Source organism: Dipodomys spectabilis, unplaced genomic scaffold (genome assembly GCF_019054845.1).
Source record: "Dipodomys spectabilis isolate Male_0828 unplaced genomic scaffold, ASM1905484v1 ptg000095l, whole genome shotgun sequence".
NCBI classification, from domain to species: Eukaryota; Metazoa; Chordata; class Mammalia; order Rodentia; family Heteromyidae; genus Dipodomys; species Dipodomys spectabilis.
Window position 1 is genome coordinate 48,100,965 of NW_024870772.1, and position 22,210 is coordinate 48,123,174.

The window sequence follows — 22,210 nt, forward strand, 5'->3', positions numbered from 1 at the left end:
AGCTGCTCTCTGCACGGTCTGTTTGCTTGCGGTGGACAGCTCGGCCAGCACGGCGGGGGCTCGCATGTCTGCACACGCCACTGAGTGAGGGTCGCAAGGGACTGTGCTCATCAGGAGTTGTTTTTCTTGTCACTAATCTCCTAAGAATACCGTGTGGCAGTTACCTGCGCAGCTCTTGGGTCCTGTTCGGTATTGGATGCAATTTAGCCGTGGTCTCATACGTGTGAGAGCACGGATGTCGGACATGTTCCCAGGGGCCAGCAGCTCATAGCAGGGTTGGCCCTGCAGGGACTGGGGTCCACTAGCCCACAATGCCCAGCGGCAGTCACCAGGATGACTGTTTAGAAGTTTGGTGCATTATGAAGTTTAGTGCGTGTGTTTACTTAGAGCCAGACAACTTGGAGTCTATCATAAATGTCTATTTTGCTTGATTTCTTGCCTAATGAGGCATAATATAAAAAAATCTGAACATTCCACTCAACCATGAGGGACAAAGTAGGAATACTGAGAGATTAAATTTCAGTATCAGGCCATGAGAAAATTTCATGCAATTAGAAGAAGATGAGAAGAAAAGGTCAAGTTTGTAATTTTCCAGAGGGGGAAATAGTTGAAGAATGTTTTGTTTCCTTTGTAGAAAAGTAGAATTTCTAAAATATATTGTCTGGGGGCTGGGAAGGTGGCTCAGTGGTAGAGTGCTTGCCTTGCATGCCTGGGGCCCTGGGTTCGATTCCTCAGCACCACATAAGAAAAAAGCTGGAAGTGGCGCTGTGGCTCAAGTGGTAGAGCACTAGCCTTGAGCTGAAGAGCTGAGGGACAGCACCCAGGCCCAGAGTTCAGGCCCCACGACTGGACTCAAAAAAAAAAATAAAATAAAATATATTGTCTATATGCCTTCAATGTTCTGGTTCACCTTTATGTTTTGAAGACGCACAACTGATTGAACTCTATCGAGAGCATCTTTCCCAGATAAAGGCTATCTGGAGATCAGCCTGAAATATTTGAGAATATTATGAGATTCTTTAGTACTCTTGATTGTAGGCACAAAGTAGTAGTACATGGAGCTTTTAAATATTTTCTTGAGGCTATGTTGAAATTTTTTGGGTGCAGGGGTAGAGGGGACAGAGTACAAAACTTTCAACTACCAAATTCATTATTATGTTTTGGACCAAAACATGAGTCTCACAGACTTTCCTGCTCAAGCTGGCCTTGAACTGTGATTCTCGGATCTCAGCCTCCAGAGTAGCTAATATTACAGATATAATCCAGTACCTTGCTTTAAGCCTTTTTCTTAAAATAAAAACAAGCTTTGCTGGGTGCCTGTGGCTCACAACTATAATCCCAGCTACTCAGGAGGCTAAGATCTAAGAACATAGGTTTAAAGCAAGCCCAGCTGGACAAATCTAAGAGATTCATCTCCAACTAGCCATCAGAAAACCAGAAGTGTGGGCTGGGATATAGTTCAGTGGCAAAGCAACTCAGTAGCAAATGCAACATCCTGGGTTTTGTTCCCCACTATCAAAAAATGAAAAGACAGAAGAAACAAAACATTAAAAAACCCTCAAACAAAAAAATCAGACATGAAGCTGTGGTTCAAGTGGTAGATTGAGTCTTGAGTGAAAAAGGTTGGTGACAGCATGAGGCCTTGAGTTCAAGTCCTAGAAGTGGAGCTGTGACACAGAGTAGAGTAGAGTAGCTTTGACCAAAACAGCATGGAGATCCTGAGTTCAAATCTCAGGACACACACACACACACACACACACACACACACACACACACACACACACACACACACACACACACACTGGGAAAGAACTTTTGTTTTTGGAAATAGTCCTTGCCAGCAGTTTTGCTTGCTCCATCTCTACATATGGATGGTCTTTGTAAATATTTCTTCAAGGAAATATGGCTTAACAAGTCAGAGGACACCCCAATTGATTATGTAGAAATTCATCAATTACTTTGAAATGGCCATACTATTTTAGTAATTTTCTGGTCATTACTGACATAAGATGAAAAATCTTTACTGGACCACTTTCGTAATAGCTGAAGAATGTGATATCATTGGAAAGTTGGAATCTTTTTTTTTATCTCTCATTCTGCATTTTATTTTTCTATTCTTTGGGAATGCACCTCTCAATCTTCACCTGTATTGTCTGGTAATATGGCAGTGATGCGGTCGCTCTGAGCAGCTGAGTGTCCCCTCACCCCTCTGCTCCCTTCCTCTTCCCTTCCTTTTTTTTCTTCCTATGTAGCTCAGTATGGCCGCAAGCTAAAATTCTTCCTGTCTCAGCCTCCTGAGTGCTAGGATTACAGGTTTGCACCACATTCTTGGTAGGACAGTCTTTTAATTACAGGGGAAAACCCCAGCAAATCGAGAGAATGAGACCTACTAAACACATGGAATTTTTAATAAGAGTATTTTTTTTTTTTTTTTGGTCGGCCGTGCGGCTTGAACTCTGGGCCTGGGCGCTGTCCCTCAGCTCTTCAGCTCAAGGTGAGCGCTCTACCACTTGAGCTACAGCGCCACTTCCGGTTTTCTGGTGGTTTATTGGAGATAGGAGTCTCACGGTCTCTCCTGCCCGGGGTTGGCTTTGAACCTTGATCCTCAGATCTCAGCCTCCTGAGTAGCTAGGATTACAGGCGTGAGCCACCAGTGCCTGGCTAAGAGTATTTTTTTAAAGCATGACTCCAGTATGTCTGTGAAAAATCACCAATATTTTTGATGCAATCAAAAGGAAATATATGGGCCTGGGAGGGAGCTCAATGGTAGAGTGTTTGCCTTGCATGCATGAGGCCCTGGGTTTGATTCCTCAGTACCACATAAGCAGAAAAAGCCGTAAGTGGTGCTGTGGCTCAAGTGGTAGAATGCTAGTCTTGAGCTGCAGAGCTCAGAGACAGTGCCTAGCCCTAGAGTTCAGGCCCCTCAACCGACAAAAAAAAAAGAAATACTTGAAGACATACTTTTGTGATTGCGTATCTCAAAATATAAGCTCATTAAGTTTGTTCCAAAGATCTGTCAGTTTCCATACAATTTATTCTTGTTAACTGGGGCAGAAATATTGAAAGTTTTGTGTAGGATCTATGTCTATAGCATTGAAAACAATCCAGCCTGGGTGATGTATGAATATGATTCAGAAAATCTCTAAGGAGACAAGGCAGGGTTCCAGTATGTAAGCGATGTCCCTATTGCTATTTGTGACCTGTCTAAACATGGGCTTGTGTTTCAAACTCTAAGAGCTTGGCTGGTTTTAAGATGTTGATATTTTAATGACCTATCAGGACTTCTTTCCATCATTCTCTGGCGATAGTGAAGTTTCCGCGTCTCCACGTTTGCTTGTACGCTTGTACTTCAGGCTTTGTTGGTCTCTGAAATACTTCATCCAGTTCTTTGCCAATCCTGCAAGAGAGTTCTTTCCAGTGCTTCCCCTTGCTGTCAGCCCCTTGATCTTTCATTCTCCGTTGCCCTGTTTCCTACCTTTTTTTTTTCTGCTCTGGACCCTTCCTTCCTTGGCCAGTGATGGTCCTTGAGAGTTTGTCTGGGTGTGCAGCTTTCACTTCCTGATGGTGTCCTTTCTTTGTGTCTCCCTGCCCTTCAGTCTGCTAGCTCACCTTTCTGCAAGACTGCTCTATCACTGGGGTTGGGGAGGGGGTGGGAAGCACAGAAAGCAAGCAGTGTGTGTGTGGACGTCTACCAGCCTTTGCTCATCTCTGCCCCAAAGTGGCCAGGATGCCTCACCTGTGTCTCAGAAGACAGGGAGCGTGGAGGGGTGTGGAGATGTGGAGGGGGCTTTGCAGTGCCTCACACTGGACTTGTGGGATCGTTTTGAGAATCAAATCAGCGAACCTTTGCAAAGGATTCACCTGGTGCTTGGCGGACAGTTTGTCTGATAATTGTTGAATCATTTGACCTCCAGCTATATGAGAGGCTTCTCTGTCCTCATTCCAGGGTGGGAGCTTCATCCTCATTTCCGTGTAGGGTTTTGGTTCATGTGAGAAGCCTAGAAATGGTCAGGCGCTAGTGGCTCACGCATGTTGTCCTAGCTACTCAAGAGGTTGAGATCTGAGGACTGCGGTTCAAAGCCAGCCTGGGCAGGCAAGTCCATGAGACTCATCTCCAATCAGCCACCAAGAAGCTGAAGTGGAGCTGTGGCTCAAGTGGTAGAGTGCTTGCCTTGAGCACAGAGAAGCTCAGGGACAGCACCTAGGTCTCAAGTTCAGGCTCCAAGTCTGGCAAAAAGAAAAAAAAAAAAGCCTAGAAACCCCACCCAGCAGCCTCATGTCGGAAGCACTGGAGGAGGCTTCGTGGACTGCATGGTCTCTTGGAGGGAGTGCGGGTTCTGGGCATATCTGCTCCCCAGACTCGGCTGGGCTGCCAGTTCAGGGAGCAGGGATTTGAGAGCAGGAATTGGGGGAGGGCACTAAGGAGCGCCAGACCTCTCCTGGGCCTAAGGGCTGGCTAAGACTTGCTCTTGCTTCTGTTCTGATAGTCCTTGCCCACCACCCGAGACTGGTGGACTCTGTTGATTTTATTATTTTTTTGGGCTGGTCCTGGGGCTTGAATTCAGAACTTGGTGCTGTCCTTGAGATTTTGTGCACAAAGCTAGCGCTCTACCACTTGAGCCACAGCTCCATCTGGCTTTTTGGTGGTTTTGTGGAGATAAGGGTCTCACGGACTTTCCTGCCTGGGCTAGCTTTGAACCATGGTCCTCAGATCCCAGTCTCCTGAGTGGCTCAGATTACAAGAGTGAGACATTGGTGGTGGGCTGGAATCTATTCTTTTAATTCTTACAGTGGTATGTGACTTCCTGTGGGGTTGGCTTTGTCTCTTGTTTATTATTTAATTATTTCACAAACACACGTAGTGCTTGCTGAGCACAAGGTACACTTCTCACAGTAACAATATGATGGAGATACTCATTTGTGTGTTTACACGTGTGTGTGTTTGTAGGTATGTATATGTTTGTGTATGTATGCTTGGGTGAGTTTGTCTATCTTGGAACAATGAAGCTGAGAAGTTCAATATGTTTGTAAAGCCACACAACCAAGATAAACCATAAGCCAGACCTAACTTTTGAATTTAAGTAACTGAATTATAGGTCTATATGCTAACCTACTATTCTATGTCAACTGCCCTTTGCTGAAGTTTAGCCCATTATTTCCTCTTTTTTTTCTCTTGATTCTAGGGCTTCCAGGACAGGGTTTTAGTTGTTTTTGTATCCTCTGAGATAAGATTGGGTCCAGAGCAGGAAACCTGGGATAAGCTTTTCTAAAGAGGGCAGAGCTGTCTGGAATTGTATGCCGGGCCACGTGACTTCATGATTTAGTCTCCTTTTCTGTTGCTTTCTTTTCTTTTCTTTTCTTTTTTTTTTGGGGTCCGGTTGTGGGGTCTGAACTCTGGGCCTGGGCACTGTCCCTCAGCTCTTCAGCTCAAAGCTAGCGTTCTACCACTTGAGCCACAGCACCACTTCTGGCTTTTTTCTTTTTTGCTTATGTGGTGCTGAGGAATTGAACCTAGGGCCTCAGGCATGCAAGGCAAGCGCTCTACCACTGAGCCAACTTCACAGCCCCTTTTCTTTTCTTTTCTTTTTTGCCAGTCCTGGGGCACTGGACACTGTCCCAGAGCTTCTTTTGCTCAAGGCTAGCACTCTACCATTTGAGCCATAGTGCCACTTCTAGTTTTTTCTGTGTATGTGGTACTGAGGAATGGAACCCAGGGCTTCATGCATGCTAGGCAAGTACTCTACCACTAGGCCACATTCCCAGTCCTGTTTATTTGTTTGTTTTTAAAGGTGATGTTTCATCTGAGACTGGAAATCCTATCTTAGTGTACTAGGCGGTGATATTACAGGCGTTCACCTCCATGTTTGGCCCTGACTTCTAATTGTCGGAGGGATTTTAGACTCATTTCATTCTGTGCTTTGTGGGACAATTTGTGACATTTTGTAAAAAAAAAAAAAAATGGCATTGTCCGAAAGGAAATGTTTTCTTTTTTTTCCTGTTGGTTATGGGGTTTGAACTCTGGGCTTGGGCACTGTCCCTCAGCTCTTCAGCTCAAAGTGAGTGCTCAACCACTTGAGCCACAGTGCCACTTCCAGTTTTCGAGTGGTTTATTGGAGATAAAACTCTCACGGACTTTCCTGCCCAGGCTGGCTTTGAACCACAATCCTCAGATCTCAGTCTCCTGAGTAGCTAGGATTACAGGCATGAGCCACCGGCACCTGGCAGGAAATGTTTTCTTTGCCTGACTTATGTAACTGTAACTCCTCTGTTTTTAAGCATTTTCAAATAAAATAAACCCCAAACCAATTTTTAACAGTTTCCTGGAACATTTAAACAATTTCTTTGAATGAGTGGAAGCTTAGGGATCTTATTTTCCTCTCTACCTCATTATTTGTTGTTCTAGGAAATATAGCTCACTTATGCCTGTTGCTGGCTTGTGAACATTCGGAACCCTGTGCCAGACAGTGTGTTCTGAATGAACTCCTTCAGGGCTGGCATCACCAAAACCCAGCCTGGGGGCTTTGCGTGGAATCTGGAATCCGACCAGAATTCACAGCTGGGATGATAGAAGTGGGCACCTGTCCCCCTCCCCTGTTTGAACTCCTGACGGTTAACCAGCTCAGGCCCTGTCCCCTGCTGTGGTGAGGCCACTCCTGGTGGTAACTCTCTTGCCTTTATGTGAGCCCTGATACCATCATGCCTTGGGGGTACTGGCTCCCACGGGTGTAGATGCCTCCCTAATCTGCTAGGTTAACTGCTCTAAGATGGCATTGCTTGGAGGAAGTGGAAAAGGAGAGGAAGGTCCTTTTCAATTCTAAAATTGGAAAGAAGTAACTATGTCTATGATGTCTTTGCTTTCCATGCTAATGAGAAACGGGGCTTTCTCTGGGTGTTTGGAGAAGACTAAAATACGAAGTATGTTTTTAAACGTTATATTTATCTACTACTTGGGGACTAATATAATGTGGGATAATTTAGACTTAGATTCCTTGTTTATATTCTTATTTGGGGCCAGGAAGGAAGTCTCTATTAATATGCAATTTTTTTTTTTTTTTGGGTCCGGCCGTGGGGCCTGAACTCTGGGCCTGGGCGCTGTCCCTCAGCTCTTCAGCTCAAGGCTAGCGCTCTACCACTTGAGCCATAGCGCCACTTCTGGCATTTTTTCTTTTTGCTTATGTGGTGCTGAGGAATCGAACCCAGGGCCTCAGGCATGCAAGGCAAGCGCTCTACCACTGAGCCACCTTCCCAGCCCGCAATTTTTTTAATATGCCCATAAGGATGGGAAAATATTGGGAATTCGCAATTGTTGGTGAAGAGAGTAGGCTGGTTACAAAGTTATTATAGTTTGAAATAAAGGTCAGCATTTCTCTATGCAATTACTGCATGCGCTTTTCGCCCAAAGGCACAGACCCTTGTCTTGCTCTTCACGGAATGTCATTGTACATGCTGGTAATTTTACCCAGATGAAGCCAAACAATTTTTTGACTCTGTTTTGAGTCCTATTGTGGTAATTACCACCAAATGATCAATGATTGAGTCTGAAAAAATATTTAATTATTACTAATTGAATAACTGTGGAGGTAATAAAACTGAGAATATTATACTAGAAGTTAATTGAGTATAATATATCTACCTTCAATAAATTATGCCCTGAGGGAGATAACAGAGAAGACACCATCATTTCTACTTAGATTAAAAAATTAATATTCATTACATTAAATATTTTCTTAATATTTGGGAGCTGGGATGTCTTGGAAAGCTAAATAACAATTTTATTTATGCATATTCTTAATATGGCCACCATTTCAAATTAATCAATAAAGTCAAAATATCCAGTGCCTTGTCTGAGAATTTTTATATCTCAATAGTAAGCTGGATTATGTCAGTTTAGCTGTGCACTGGTAGCTCACGCCTGTAATCCTAGCTACTTAGGAGGCTGAGATCTGAGGATTGCAGTTCAAAGCCAGCCCGAGCAGGATGGTCCCTGAGACTCTTATCTCTAATAAACCACTCAGAAAACTGGAAGTAGTGCAGTGGTTTAAGGAATTGAGCACTAGCCTTGAGCTGAAGAGCTGAGGGACAGCACCCAGGCCCTGGGCTCAGCCCCCACGACTGACAAAAAAACCCAAAACAAGCAAAAAAACAAAAACCAAAAAACCCAAGGGGCCAAGTAATTTTCTTGAGAAATATCATGGCATAAGATCCAAGTTATGGGGTTGGGAAGGTGGCTCAGTGATAGAGTGCTTGCTTTGCATGCATGAGGCCCTGGGTTTAATTCCTCGCACGACATACACAGCTGGAAGTGGCGCTGTGGCTCCAGTGGTAGAGTGCTAGCCTTGAGCTGAAGAGCTCAGGAACAGAGCCCAGGCCCTAGTTCAGGCCCCACGACTGGGGAAAAAAAAGAGATTCAAGTTATCTGAATAGTAGGGCCCAAGACCCAGGCTCCTTTGCCTGAGTGGTGGGAGCCTGTGCTGCTCTGCAGTCTTGGAACCCACCCAGTGGGTGAAGAAGGGCTGTGGGGTCCCATGCAGGCCAGGTTTGGGGGTTGGGGAATTGCCTCCTCGGTTCAGACAGACAGTGGGGTGTTTTCAGTAGGTGCTTTAAAGATAGGGTCTGAGGAGTTAGTCTAAACAAGTTGTATGCTTTTCTGCAGAGTTTACAGGATCCAGAAGATATGATTTCTCACTGAAAAGGACAGGGACAGGGGATGGAAACAAAGGGCACAGGGAAGGAGCAGGACTTTCCAAGTGTATTTTACCCCTGCTCTAAGTGAACATGCCTGTGTATCTAAGAACAACCAACTCGGCCTGGATCTAGCTGCAAGGACCCAACAATATGGAAGAGCACGGAAAGAATCAAACTGGGACCCCACACCGGGGCCTCTCTGAATGCAAGTCCTACTGCTTTCTTCTGCAGCTTTCTTTTCATCAAATAAACTTACTCTGCGAGAGAAAAAAAGAAAGTGAACCAAGATGAAAGAGCCAGGTCTCCGGAAACAGTCAAGAAGAGTGATGGCTGATCATTGCACGAGACCCCCCACTGGAGCTCTGAGAAGGTGGAAAAGCAGTGAAGTCAGGAGGCCATAGGAAGAATGCTCTGCCCACAGGCAAGAGCAAGCCTCTTGCTTTCAGAAGCATACAACTCTGAGACTTCAAAGAAAACCTTGGTGTGTTTTTTTTAGTGGTCTTTTTATTTAAATCTTTAGGTTCTCCTGACAGAACTGTGTCTGAGAGCAACCTGGTGAGTTCTGGAAGATACTATGCCATGCCAGGGATTTGTGTGTGTGTGTGTGTGTGTGTGTGTGTGTGTGTGCGAGCGCGTGCACACACACACACACTAGTCCTGGGACTTGAACTCAGGGCCTAGACACTGTCTCTGAGCTGTTTTTGCTCTACCATTTGAACCATAACTCCATTTCCAGCTTTGTTGCTGGTTAACTGGAGATGAGTCTAATGGACTTTCTTCTCTGACTGGCTTCGAACCATAGTCCTTAGATCTCAGCCTCCTGAGTAGCTGGGATTATAGGCGTGAGCCACTGGCACCTGACTATACCAATTTTTATTGTTGTTGTTGTTGGCCATGGGGCCTAAACTCTGGGCCTGGACAATGTCCCTGAGCAATTCAGCTCAAGGCTAGCTCTCTACCACTAGAGCCACAGTGCCATTTTTTCAGGAGATAAGAGTCTCACAGACTTTTCTGCTCAGGCTGGCTTTGAACCACAATCCTCAGATCTCAATCCACTGAGTAGCTAGGATGGCAGGCATGAGCCACCAGCATCTGGCATATGCCAGTGTTTTTAAGTCAGTCATTTGCATCACCCAAGATAAGTCTTGGACTTCCTGACATCTTCCTTGCCCTGCTTGGCTATTTCCTAACAGACCTAATTTTGAAGCTGTATTGGAATGAAAAAAGCTTGTAGAATCAAACCACCTGCCTCAAATGCATTGAGTTTAAGAGTCCTAACCATGGAACACTGCCAAACTGGGTCAGGAGGGAAGGAAGGCCTGTCTTCCTAAGGGCCAGCTTGTGTCTGATCCAGCAACATAAAGTCTACAGTCGATTACCAATTTAAGAGATTAGGGAAAGGATGGATGGAGGGTTCAGGTCAATGATTCTTTTGAACATAACAGAGACTTCCTAAGGTTTCAGATAAATCGTATTATGTATAATAGCAAACTTTCATGCATATGAAAGGCAAATCATTTATCTAAGAAGCTTTCTTTTATCTTCCTCCTTCCCTTTATAGTTCATTTGTTCATTTGTTCATTCCTTCCTTCCCTCCCTCCTTTTCCTTCCTTCTCTCCCTCCCTCCCTCCCTCCCCTCCCTCCCTCCTTTCCTCCCTCTCTCCTTCCCTCTCTCCCTCTCTTCCTTCTTTCCTTCCTTCTTTCCTTCCTTCCCTCCTTCTTTCTTCCTTTAATTCTGAGCTTAAGCCTGTTGCCTTACATGTGCTAGCCAAGTGCTCTTCCACTGAAATACATCCCAATCTTTGTGTATGCATGCATGCATGTGTGTGTGTGCCTGTGTGTGTTTGTAGATGAGATCTTACTATGTGACTCAGACTGGTCTTGAACTTGTTGTGAAATCTGGGATGGCCTTGAACTGGAGCTTCTCTGGCTGAGATTATAGGCATGTCTACTATCCCTGGCAAGAATTCTTATTCTACTGTGGTAATCATTATATTTGTTCCCAGTTCTTCACTCTATGAGAATGCCACATTTGCTGGGTGCTGATGGCGTACACCTGTAATCCTAGCTACTCAGGAGGCTGAGATGTGAGGATCGTGCTTGGCCAGGGAAATTGGAGACTCATCTCAATTAACTACCGCATAACTGGAATTAGCACTGTGGCTCAGGTGGTAGAGCACTGGCCTGTGCACAAAGCTCAGGGACAGTGCCCAGATCCTGAGTTCAAGCCCCAAGACTGGCACCAAAAAAAAAAAGAAAGAAAGAAAAAAGAATGCTACATTTTTGTCATGAGCCATGGAAGGAGGATGAATCTGGTGCTGGCAGAGGAGGAAAGGGACAGACATTATGTCTGAGAGGCTGCTGACATATCTGGGTGTGAGAAGGAAAGGGCCTGGGCTAGAAGTGCTGGCAACTGAAGGGAAAGGGTGCCATCAGAGAGGATAGAAAGCAGGATGCTAGTGTGTGAGGGGTGAGAAGGGGAGAGGGAGAGCGATTCAGACAGACGTCCAGGGAGTGGGGGGGTGTGTGGGGGGGGGTTGGAGGGAGGTTGAAGGGAGCGTGAGCAGAGGTAGAGATGATGAGCTCTTTCTTGGCTTGTGTTCTAGTGCTAGTGTGGTGGTCAGTGTGGAAGCAGTAGGTGGAAAAACGAATCTGAGGGGAGGCTGTGGACAGAAACGCACAACTGCCTGAAGCCTCCACTTAGCCAGGGAGGCAGGGAGAGAGATGAGACAGGTGGGATGGGGTAGGGAGTTTCTGATGTGCTCTAACTACCTGAAGAATTGTAAACTTACTGTGTGCAGCTCATTTGCTTCCCCAAGAGTAAGAGTTAGCTGATTCTCCAGAGGAGCAAAATGAGAGGGGAAGAAGTTTCCGGTTTTCCCTCAGGTTACACAGCCACGGATGGTGACCTGTCAGTGGGGCGACATCCTGCTCTTCACCACTGCAGAAACTCCAAGGACCCCCATTTTACCTCAATCAGGTCACGAGAGCCTGCCATTGCTGACAGACTGGTCAATACAATCTGATCCTGCAAATACAAGAGGAATGCTCGTTGCTTGAGCAAAGTCCATTGGATGACCCGGAAGTAGTTGCGGGGAGTGGAGTGGGGGACCGGGCACCTGACCGTGGACTTCACTGCAGCTCAGCCTGTTGGCAGAGTTGGGGTAGATGGTCAAGAAATGTTAGGTGACTCGAAGGACAGAAAGGTAGTCTCAGGGCCAGTCTGACTGGTTCTGTTTATTTCTGTTTAGAGAAGGAAGGGCAGTAGGAAGGGGTAGTGGACTTGACAATTATTATTATGATTACTTTAGGAACCTAGAAATGTTAGGATCTCAAGTCCAAGGGAAGCAGTCAACTCTGGATGGAGAAGGACGGCAGATGAGGACCAGAGAGAAACTATCTCATAAGAAAGAGACATTGTGTTGGAAATGAACTATACAACTGGGGGGAAAACAAGGAAGAGGGTGGCACTGTTCAAAAAGTCATTGTAAGCATTATGACCACCTTTGGTCCTCAGCTCCACCCAGACCTGCTGGCCCCTCCCTCTCTCTGCCCAGACCCACCTGAGCTCCCATCCCCCTCACTTCTGACCCAGATAGCGGAGGCCACCATGCCCTGTCTCTCTGGGACAAATGTGACTCCTCTAGTAAACCTTGTAATAATCTTTCTCCTGTGTCTGCCTGCCTCTGAGTGGTCCCCTGAGCTGGCTGTGACAGACCCTATCCTTTCAATGGATCCTTTCAGTCATTGCTTGACTTATGTAATTGAAACCCCTCGGTATAGCACCTTTACAATTTAAAAAAAAAAAAAAGAGAGAAAAGAACATCCAAGTTTGTGAAAACGTAAGGGCTATCTTTTAAAAGTGCATTTATAATGACAAGCAATTAGAATTCTTCTAAGTTATGTCGCCACATCCTTACTAATCATCTGCTCAGATGATTTCCAGTGCCTGGTTTGAATTCTTACTCTAAAACACACTATTTAGAAAAACATTTATTCTGAATATATCTAGATAGATATAATCACATATAATACTTTATATAATTATATATAATTTATATTTTATATGTTATAATCTTGCATAATTACACGTAACATTTTTTTTTTTTTTAGGTAGCAAAAGATGTATATGTATTTGTGCCAATCCTGAGGCTTGAACTCAGGGCCTGGACACTCTCCCAGAGCCTCTTTGTGCTCCAGGCTAGCACTGTACCGCTCGAGCCACAGTGCCACCTCTGGCTTTTTCTGAGTAATGTACTGGAGATAAGGGTCTCAAAGACTTTCTTGTCTGGGCTGGCTTCAAACTTTGATTCTCAGATCTCAGCCTCCTTTACACTTCTAAAGGCTTGTAAAAAAATATTTATTAAAGACATTTATTTGTATCTCATGTTTATGTTGTGAGCTAAGTCCTAATGTATACATCTGAGTCTTTTTTTAATGTAACTTTTGTGTGATTGTGAAGGTGATGTACAGAGGGTTTACAGTTATATAAGTCAGGTAATGAGCACATTTCTTTTTGGACAGTGTCACCCCTTCCTTTACTCTCTCCCAGTTTTTCTCTCCCACCAAGCTGTCTAGTTCATTTTCAGTAGTGTCTAGTGAGCACCACTGCTGCATCTGTTCACCCTTTGTCCCTCCATCTCTGTGCCCCCCTTTTACTCTCCCAAAGACAGGTAAGTGTACAAACGAGACAAAAAGGAAAGAAAGCCGGGTGCCAGTGGTTCAGGCCTGTAATCCTAGCTACTCAGGAGGCTGAGATCTGAGGATCAGGAAGGTCCATGAGACTTTTTTTTTTTTTGGTCTGTCATGGGGCTTGAACTCTGGGCCTGGGTGCTATCTCTCAGCTCTTCAGCTCAAGGCAAGCGTTCTACCACTTGAACCACAGCGCCACTTCCTGTTTTCTAGTGGTTTATTGGAGATGAGTATCATGGACTTTTCTGCCCCGGCTGGCTTGGAATCGTGATCCTCGCTTCTCTGCTTCTTGAGTAGCTAGGATTACAGGCGTGAGCTGTGGGCGCCGGGCTAGGTCCATGAGACTCTAATCTCCAGTAAACCACTCAGAAAATTGGAAGTGGTGCTGTGGTAGAACACTAGTCTTGAGCTAGTCAAAAAAAAAAAAAAAAAAAGAAAGAAAAGAAAAGAAAAAGAAAAAGAAAACAAGCAGCAACAAAGAGAAAACCTCTTGTGCCTATTTCTTGGAGTCCACTTTGGTAAATGTAATTTTATGTGACCAGATGCACATAGGCATTGTGCCTTTGTGTCCTCCTTTGGTCTCACTGTGTGTGGGTGCCTGGACTGAATGATTTTTGTAAATAACTCACTGGTTTCTTACATAAATTCCAAAGCATAATTCAAAGGCAACCTGTACTGGAAATTCCTGAGTCCATAATCTCCCACGAACCACGGGGAAGATAGAATTCCGGCTGTGCCCAACTGCAAGCACATGTGCTTTGAGTGTAGAAGCCCAGGCCCTGAGTGCAAGACCAGTCCAGGGAAACTCTTCTAAGAAGTGTCCTGAAGGCCAGGAACTGGGAGGAGCGCAGGGGGCGACACCCGTATGGGCGGGGCCCTTGGCAGCTCTGTCATCACAGCGGCCATTGATGTGAGGTAACAATTACCGTGGCTCTCTATATATTGGGCGGTGACTGGTGGACTCTTGTAGGTAGTTTGGAGGGCGGAGTTTAGTTGGTGGGCTGTGAGGAGATTTATTGCGTTTGTGGATTTTGTGTACTGATTTGGCTTCGATTTTCTGGTTTGTGATTTTGGAATTGTGATTTGGCTTTGGCTTTCGGACTTTGGGTTTTTTATTTTGCCTTTTTTATTTTCCTGTTTGTTGTTTTAGTTGTAATTATTTTCTTTATATTTCATTTCCTTTAATTTTCATTTTTTATTTCTTTTGCTGTTATTATTTTAGTTTGTTTTTTTAGTTAGTTTTTTATTTTAGTTTATTTTTTTCTTCAAATTTTTCTTTTTTTCTTTTCTTTTTCTCATTTTACATGAGCATTTAGGCATCTTGTTCATTAGTGTTATCCATTCCTTCTATATTTACATAGTAGATCGTTTTATTAGTCATTAGATAGTTACATTTTATCATTGTTATTATATATTTACATTTTAGTGTTCATTATAGTTATAATTCATTCTATTTTGCTTCATTGTTCATTGTTATATTTGACTGTATTTGGTTTCATTGATCTTGTCCCTAGACAGTATCACTAGGGTGCTGTGTTAGGATGGCTAGTAAGCGTAGAGAGGCAAAATCTTGGCAGAGCCTGGAGGCCATCTCCGTGAAGAATGAGCTCTTCAAGGCTCACTATCAACTGCTAAGGACCATTCGTGAGGGAGGCTGTGCCCCAGTCAAGTTGGCCAGGCACTTGCCCACTGATTCTCTGGTGGCTGTAAAAGTCCTCGATAAGAGGGATAGCTCCTTTTTTGCCAATGAATTGGACATTCTGAAGACGGTGGACCATCCAAACATCATTAGGCTTTTCGAGGTGGTGGAGTCAGAGGAACGTATTTACCTGGTGATGGAATATTTGGATGGAGGAGACTTGGCAGACCACTTGAAGAAGGTACAGAGGATGAGGGAAGAGGAGGCCAGACAGGTGTTCAGGCAGGTCTTGAGAGCAATCAAGTACTGCCATGACAATGGGATCTCACATCGGGACATCAAACCAGACAACATCATATTTGACAGCAAGGGCACAGCAAAGTTGGGTGACTTTGGCTTCAGTGTGAGGTTCCAGCCTGGGCAGGAGCTGGAGGGAGAGTACGGGACCATGGCCTATTGGGCCCCTGAAATGTTCAAGCAGCAGCACCACCAGGGCCCCAAGGTGGATGTCTGGTGTTTGGGGGTGGTATTGTACTATATGGTCATGGGCAACGTGCCATTCACAGGCAGGTCCTGGGTTGTGCTCAGGAAGCAGGTCCTGGGCGGCAGATTTGAACTCCGAAAATCTTTTTCCCCGGAACTCTGCGGAATGTTAGCTTATCTCTTGACGGAGGATCCGAAGAAGAGGCCCTTGGTGAAGCAGATAATGCGACACCCCTGGCTCAGACCGATGGGGTCCACCTCCCCATCCCTCAAAGAGAGGACGCCGAACAAGCCGGACCCTACCATCTTATATGTCATGGCCATATATTTGGGCTTTGACCCGGCAGATGTGCAGGCAGCCCTGTCAGGTAGGAAGTTCAACGCAGCGATGGGAACCTACCGCATTCTGCAGGGCCAGCAGGACAAGGGCCGTAATCTCACCCGCCTGATGAAGCGCCTGCTCCCCTTGCGTCCACCCTGCCCCTCCCCTGCATTCCCGGGAGCCCTGCCCCTTCACATCAAGAGGGCCAGCGCTCCGGCGCGCCACCGGCGCCCTGTGCCGGTCGACCAGCTGGACGAGGAGGAGGACGGCCGCAGAAAAAGCAGTGCCTCCATATGCCTTCCCTGCCTTCTCTGCAGCCCCTGCATGACCGGCACGGAGTGGGTAACGGAGGGCAGAAAGTCCTTCCCTCCCGCTGCAGCAGCAGCAGGAGCAACTCCCACCCTCCCCACCGGCCCAACCCCTGAGACGCCGGCGGTCAGCAGAGCCGATTCCCTCCCCCACATCCTATACAACACGTGGACCCGGGCCAAGCAGCGGGAGAAGCGGGAGGACATCAGCTCCGCCACCCTGAGTCCAGAAGCAGCCGATGCCAAGGCCCCTGAGGACGTAGAGGAGGTCATCCAGCTGCCCTCAGAAGCACCACCGGCAGAAACGACCATTGAGAAGAATCTCTGCACAGAGGCGAAGACCGAGGCACAGACGGAGGCGAAGACGGAGGCAAAGACAGAGGTCAGTGACTCTCCTCCCCCGGCTCCTGCAGTGAATGGAAGACAGACCCTTTGGAAGCGGCTCAGAAAGAACGTGTTAAGCTGTCTGGAGAAGCTATGCTGCTGCTGCCGGCAGCAGCAGCAGCAGTAGGAGGAAGCAGCCTCTCAATCTGGAAACAAGGTGGGTGGACGCTGCACGCTGGGCTCTGGGCGTAGGTGGAGGAAATCCTTGTGGCTCGTCACCCCTGGTGTGTGGTCCTCTGTCTGGGAGTGGGGTGGGGATATTAAAAGAGGGAGGGGGGAGGGGGAGAAGGAGGGTGTGTAAAGGGGATAGCATTTCAGAAGGAAGGGATGGTGACCTATCAAGTATTGTCCGCTGCAATTCAGTCCCTGCGTTTCCTTTCTTCCTGCAGCTCAAGTGGAAGAAGAAACGATTACCACGCTGCTCCGGCCTTCAAGACAAGCTGAACTTGCCTGTGAACGGGCTTCCCTAGGCTGCTACCACCCACACTCGTGTCAGCCGCCAGAAACACCAGCTGTCCTGGCGGCACCAGCCTGAAACCACTCACACTTGACACCTGCTGCAAGTTCCTGCTGAATAAACGGTCTGAGACCCCCTCTGATCCCTACGGTCCGAGACCCTCCTGATCCTGCCCAGGCGGCACCTGCCTGAAACCACTCACACTTGTCACCTGCTGCAAGTTCCTGCTGACTAAATGGTCTGAGACCCCCTCTGATCCCTACGGTCCTAGACCCTTCTGATCCTGCCCAGGCGGCACCGGCCTGAAACCACTCACACTTGTCACCTGCTGTAAGCCCTTGCTGTCTAAACGGTCTGAGTCCCCTCTGATCCCTATGGTCCGAGACCCTTCCGAACTTGTCCTGGCGGCACCGGCCTGAAACCACTCACACGTGTCACCTGCTGTAAGACTAAATGGTCTGCCCCCTCTGATCCCTACGGTCCGAGAACCTTCTGATCCTGTCCTGGCGGCACCTGCCTGAAACCACTCACACTTGTCACCTGCTGCAAGTCCCTACTGACTAAACGGTTTGCTAACCCCTTCTGACCCTGACCAGGGAGTTCACCTGGGAGTGTACCCCAATAAATTTTTTTTTGGGTCTGGTCGTGGGGCCTGAACTCTGGACCTGGGCACTGTCCCTCAGCTCTTCAGCTCAAGGCTAGCATGCTACCACTTGAGCCACAGCGCCACTTCTGGATTTTTTTTTTTCTTATGTGGTGCTGAGGAATCGAACCCAGAGCCTCATGCATACAAGGCAAGCGCTCTACCGCTGAGCCACCTTCTCAGCCCCCAATAAAATTTTCTTTTATTCACCTTTACACCTCCTCTTGCGTGTTCTTTCCTCGCCTATAACCTTACAGGTCACACACTTCAGACTTCCTACTTTGGATACGGTTTCTAAGGTTGTTCCTGTGGTTCTCATCAACTTAATAAGCTGTTATTCCTGGGGCATGCCTAATGGTCTGTCATTGTAATTTCAATCCAATTTCAAGCCTTAGGATTAATTAACATTAACATGCTTCAATATCTAGTAACTGTTCAAAACATAATGAATGTGTGGAAATGGTGCCTTTTGGAATGTCCTTGGCTTTGACAAGATTTAAGAAACAGTGAGCTTGACAAGCTCACTATGCTGTAAGTGAAAAAAACAAAACACTCCAGAAAACCACTAGGACATCGAGGTAGGAATAACAAAGGAAAGGTTTATTGCCCTTACGCAGACTGGCAAGACCCCATCTCACCAGGTGAGAGGAAGTGAGAAGTGCTGGCTATCCCAAAGGGGCTGATTATTTGCTGCCTTTATGACATAGCTGTTAAGCTATGAGGGAGGAGGCTGAGGGAGGAGGCTTCCTTGGCTAACACATGTAATTGGATTTATGTGAATTTTTGTCAACCCCAGTTTGTCCTCAAGCAAGTTTATTTTTTTGGAAGTTTCTGGCTGTTGAATGGCCTTTAGATGAAGGCCTGAGAAACTTGTGTTTCATTGCCCTTGACTTTGAGTGGAGATGATTGTCTGCTCTATATTTCTGGGTCCTCGGGGTCACGAAGATGACACTGCTTTTTAGAAAGTGCTCTGTGTTTTTGTATAAAAACCGGAATCATCCTTCAGAGTACCGGGAACAACAGAGGAAAGCAGGTGGGGCTGAGAGGAGAGAGGCCTTTTCCCTTCCTGGGTGGTTCTGCCCGAGGTCTGGCTCATCCTCATCTTGCTTTACCTCTGAGCTGCAGCAGTCTATCATGCCCACGCTTCCAAACGCATCCCCAGATACCAGCCACACACAGGGGAGCACCCTGGGTACCTCAAACTTAGTGCTCCCAATTTTAGCAGGCCTAGCCCTCCTCCAAAACACTTTCTTTTCTGAACTCCATAGTTGACAGCATGGTAATCAAAATGAAGTTACTTGTTTCCACCTTGAACCAACCAACCAACCGGGAAGTTATAGTTGTCCCAGTGGGCTTCCTGATGGGCGCCACTAGCTCCACAAGACTCTTGCCTTGCACCACGTCCCCTGGAGAAGCCCATAGGGAGCACTTCCTCTTTATGCCATCTCAAACTGCCACCACCCTTGTCATTATTGTCTCAAAAGGTATGAGGTTATCCTTGTCATTTTATCTTTAGAAACTGTCCCTTTGTTTTGACCTCTTTGAATGTGCTCACTGTGTGGGCTGGGGCAGGAATTCCCAGGGCTGGTGATGTTTGGGACTCCAGGAAATAAGAGAATTTCCCTGAGTGTAACTTCCTTTTCTCATCGTCCTGAACTTACAAGTGCTGTGTGTGTGTGTGTGTATGTTTTCAAGAACTGAAGCTTGAACTCAGGGCCTGGGCACTGTCCCTTAGCTTAGTGCTTGAGGCTTTAACTCCACATCCAGTCTTTTTGGTAGCTAATTGGAGATAAGAGGCTCACACACTTTCCTGCCCTGTCTGGCTTTGAACCTTGATCTTCAGATCTCAGCCACCAGTGTATCTAGGATTACAGGTGAGCCATGAGCACATCCGGCCAACAAGTATTTTTTTTTTTTGCTTATGTTCTGTTTTTATCTTTGCCGGCCACAACTGGGCAGTGGCAATGATGTGATGGACGGCTCTCTCAAAGTCCTCAGCTCTGCCGCTCTAGGTCAGCTTGAGTTCACATAGTTCCTAGTTCTCGCCTTCTTGTTTTCCACCACCTTCCTTCTGTTTTTCCCCCCTCAGGCGCCAGGTGACTGGCCTCTAGGTCTGACCTCTGCAAACTCTTATTAGAGAACAATGACAGTCATCAAAGCCCCTAGGTGAGAATTCACCCAGTCAGTGTTAGTCTGGGTCCAGAATGCTTAACAAACACAGAGGTGACAGCATGAAGCTCAAGCGAGCAAACCTGTCGCTGAGCTCGGGCCACCAGCTCAGGGCCTTGGTGTCCATTGGGGACAGTCAGGGTCTTGGTGTCCATCCGGGCACAGCTCTGGGCCTTGGTGTCCATCTGGGGACAGCTCTGGGCCTTGGTGTCCATCTGGGGACAGCTCTGGGCTTCAGAGTCCATCCAGGGACAGCTCTGGGCCTTGGTGTCCATCTAGGGACAGCTCAGGGCCTTGGTGTCCATTGGGGACAGTCAGGGCATGTCTGTGTCCCATTGACCACAGCTGTCTGGGACAAAGCCAGATAGGGACTCATCTAATGCCTGGAAGGAGAGTGGCTGGCACCTAGAAGGTGGTATTATTATTGTCATGATTTATGCCCCTGCCCCGGGTTCCATCTTGGCTCATTCAACCTCTTTCCAAGGGCATGCCTGTGACTCTGACTGCCTCCCTCTTCTACTCTGAGGTGCTGGGTGCTGGGTCTCAGGGTGCTGTGCTGAGGTGCTGGGTGCTGGTCTCAGGACATTGTGCCGAGGTACTGGGTGCTGGGTCAGGGTGCTGTGCTGAGGTGCTAGGTCTTAGGGTGCTGTGCTGAGGCTCACTGCCCACGGCAGCAGCCTGTCATGGTCATGTCTAGGCTGAGGCTGATGTCCGGTCTCTCTGTGTTGTACCTCTGGGGGAGGCAGTGTTGGTTCTGCGCTCAGATTCTTCTAAACACCAACGCGGGCTTCCTCTGGAGCCCTGGCTCCAGCACCAGAGACCCGGTTACGGAGCTCTTTTCTCAGGAATTCAGAACAGCTTCTTGTTGTGTTTGTGCATACTCATGAGGTACAGTGTGATGCTTTGCTTTGTGTTCATTTGCTCATTTTCTTGCTCTTTTTCTGTGCTGGTCCTGGGGCTTGCACTCAGGGCCTGGGCGCTGTCCCTGAGCTTCTTTTGTACAAGGCTAGCACTCTACCACTCGAGCCACAGAGCCACTTCCGGATTTTTCTGAGTAGTTTATTGAAGATGAGAGTCTCTTAGACTACTGCCTGGGCTGGCTTTGAACTGCAATCCTCAGATTGCTAGGATTACATGCATATGCTACCAGTGTCTGGCTCTCCCTCCCTCCCTCCCCCCACCTCTTTCTCTCATTAATTATCTTTTTTCCTCCAACCAATGCCTTTCCCTCTGGTCTTGGGAAAGTGTGGCAAAATGGATACACATCACCTGAGCATTTTCCAGCTCCACTATCTATAGTACAACCTGGGACTGTGGCACTGATGAGCATTGGACCTTGGAATTCAAAGCAATCTCTCATCTCTCAAAAGCCTTATTTTTCTAATAACAATGTTTTAGCTTTTGATATGATCATGTTGGTTATAAATGTTGGGAGTGGATTTTGCAACTCCTGGTCAAGAATTAATTCTCTGTTCTTGCTTTCTTCTTGCCTTATGCCTGTTAATCTTCGCAATGGGCACAATGCCCCCTCCCTCCTCCCCCAGTGTGCTTCTGTTTCTCCCAGATTTCTCTGTAACTCTGCTGGCAGCAACCCGGTGCCCACTTGCTAAGTCAGGTGGTAAGCCTACTGACTTTTTTTGCGGTTTCCCATATGGCTATACGATTTATATTCTCCCCAACACATGTAGGGGGTCTCCTTTTGGACTTTTGGACTGACTTTTGGACTTTTTCTTCTCTGAGTCTCTCTATTCCTCCTCTGCCTTTGCTTTGTCCCTGGGCCCTTCATTCTTTTTTAAAGTTACAAATTGATAAATTATACTTGTATATATTTATGGGATACCCAGTGATGATGATTTATGAACACAAGATGGAATGATTAAATCAAGTGAATTAACGTGGCCATCACTCATATTTGTGATGAGAATGCCCGGGGTTTGCTCCTGGATGATTCTGAACGTTCAGCACATCATTACTAATGGTGTTCTCCACGCTGTGCGTGGGTGTCCAAGCCAATCAAAACAGAGCCAAACGCTCAGTCACCAACTTCTTTCTCTCATCTAATGGAGGCTTTGCTCACTTTGGTGACAATCTTCCCATTTGGTTCCTTCCTCAGCCTCTGATGGCCATTTTTCTACCATCGGCTCTGAGTTCAGTTGCTTCCGTGTGTGTGTGTGTGTGTGTGTGTGTGTGTGTGTGTGCGCGCGCGCACGCGCGCGCTCCTCCTCCCCTGCCCAGCTCTATTTTATGTTCCCCAGCTGCACACATGGTGGTGTTCCAAACGAGAACATCCCTCCACAAAGAGGCTGAATTTTGCGCCACACTGTGTGTGAACATGTTTTCTTTCTTAGGTCAATCAATGGACATTCGGGTTGACTCCATGCCTTGACTGTCGTGAATAGCACCATCATGAACATGGGGACATGTACAC

At 46.8% G+C, this 22,210-nt stretch overlaps 1 protein-coding gene across 1 annotated transcript; it reads left to right on the forward strand.

Annotated features, from left to right (window-relative positions):
• Nucleotides 1-14,918: 14,918 nt before the first annotated feature.
• LOC122112901 (sperm motility kinase 2B-like) lies at nucleotides 14,919-16,640 on the forward strand. The gene has a single exon (XM_042685850.1). It carries the CDS (start codon nucleotides 14,919-14,921, stop codon nucleotides 16,638-16,640), a length of 1,722 nt encoding a protein of 573 aa, XP_042541784.1.
• The last annotated feature ends 5,570 nt before the right edge of the window (nucleotides 16,641-22,210 follow it).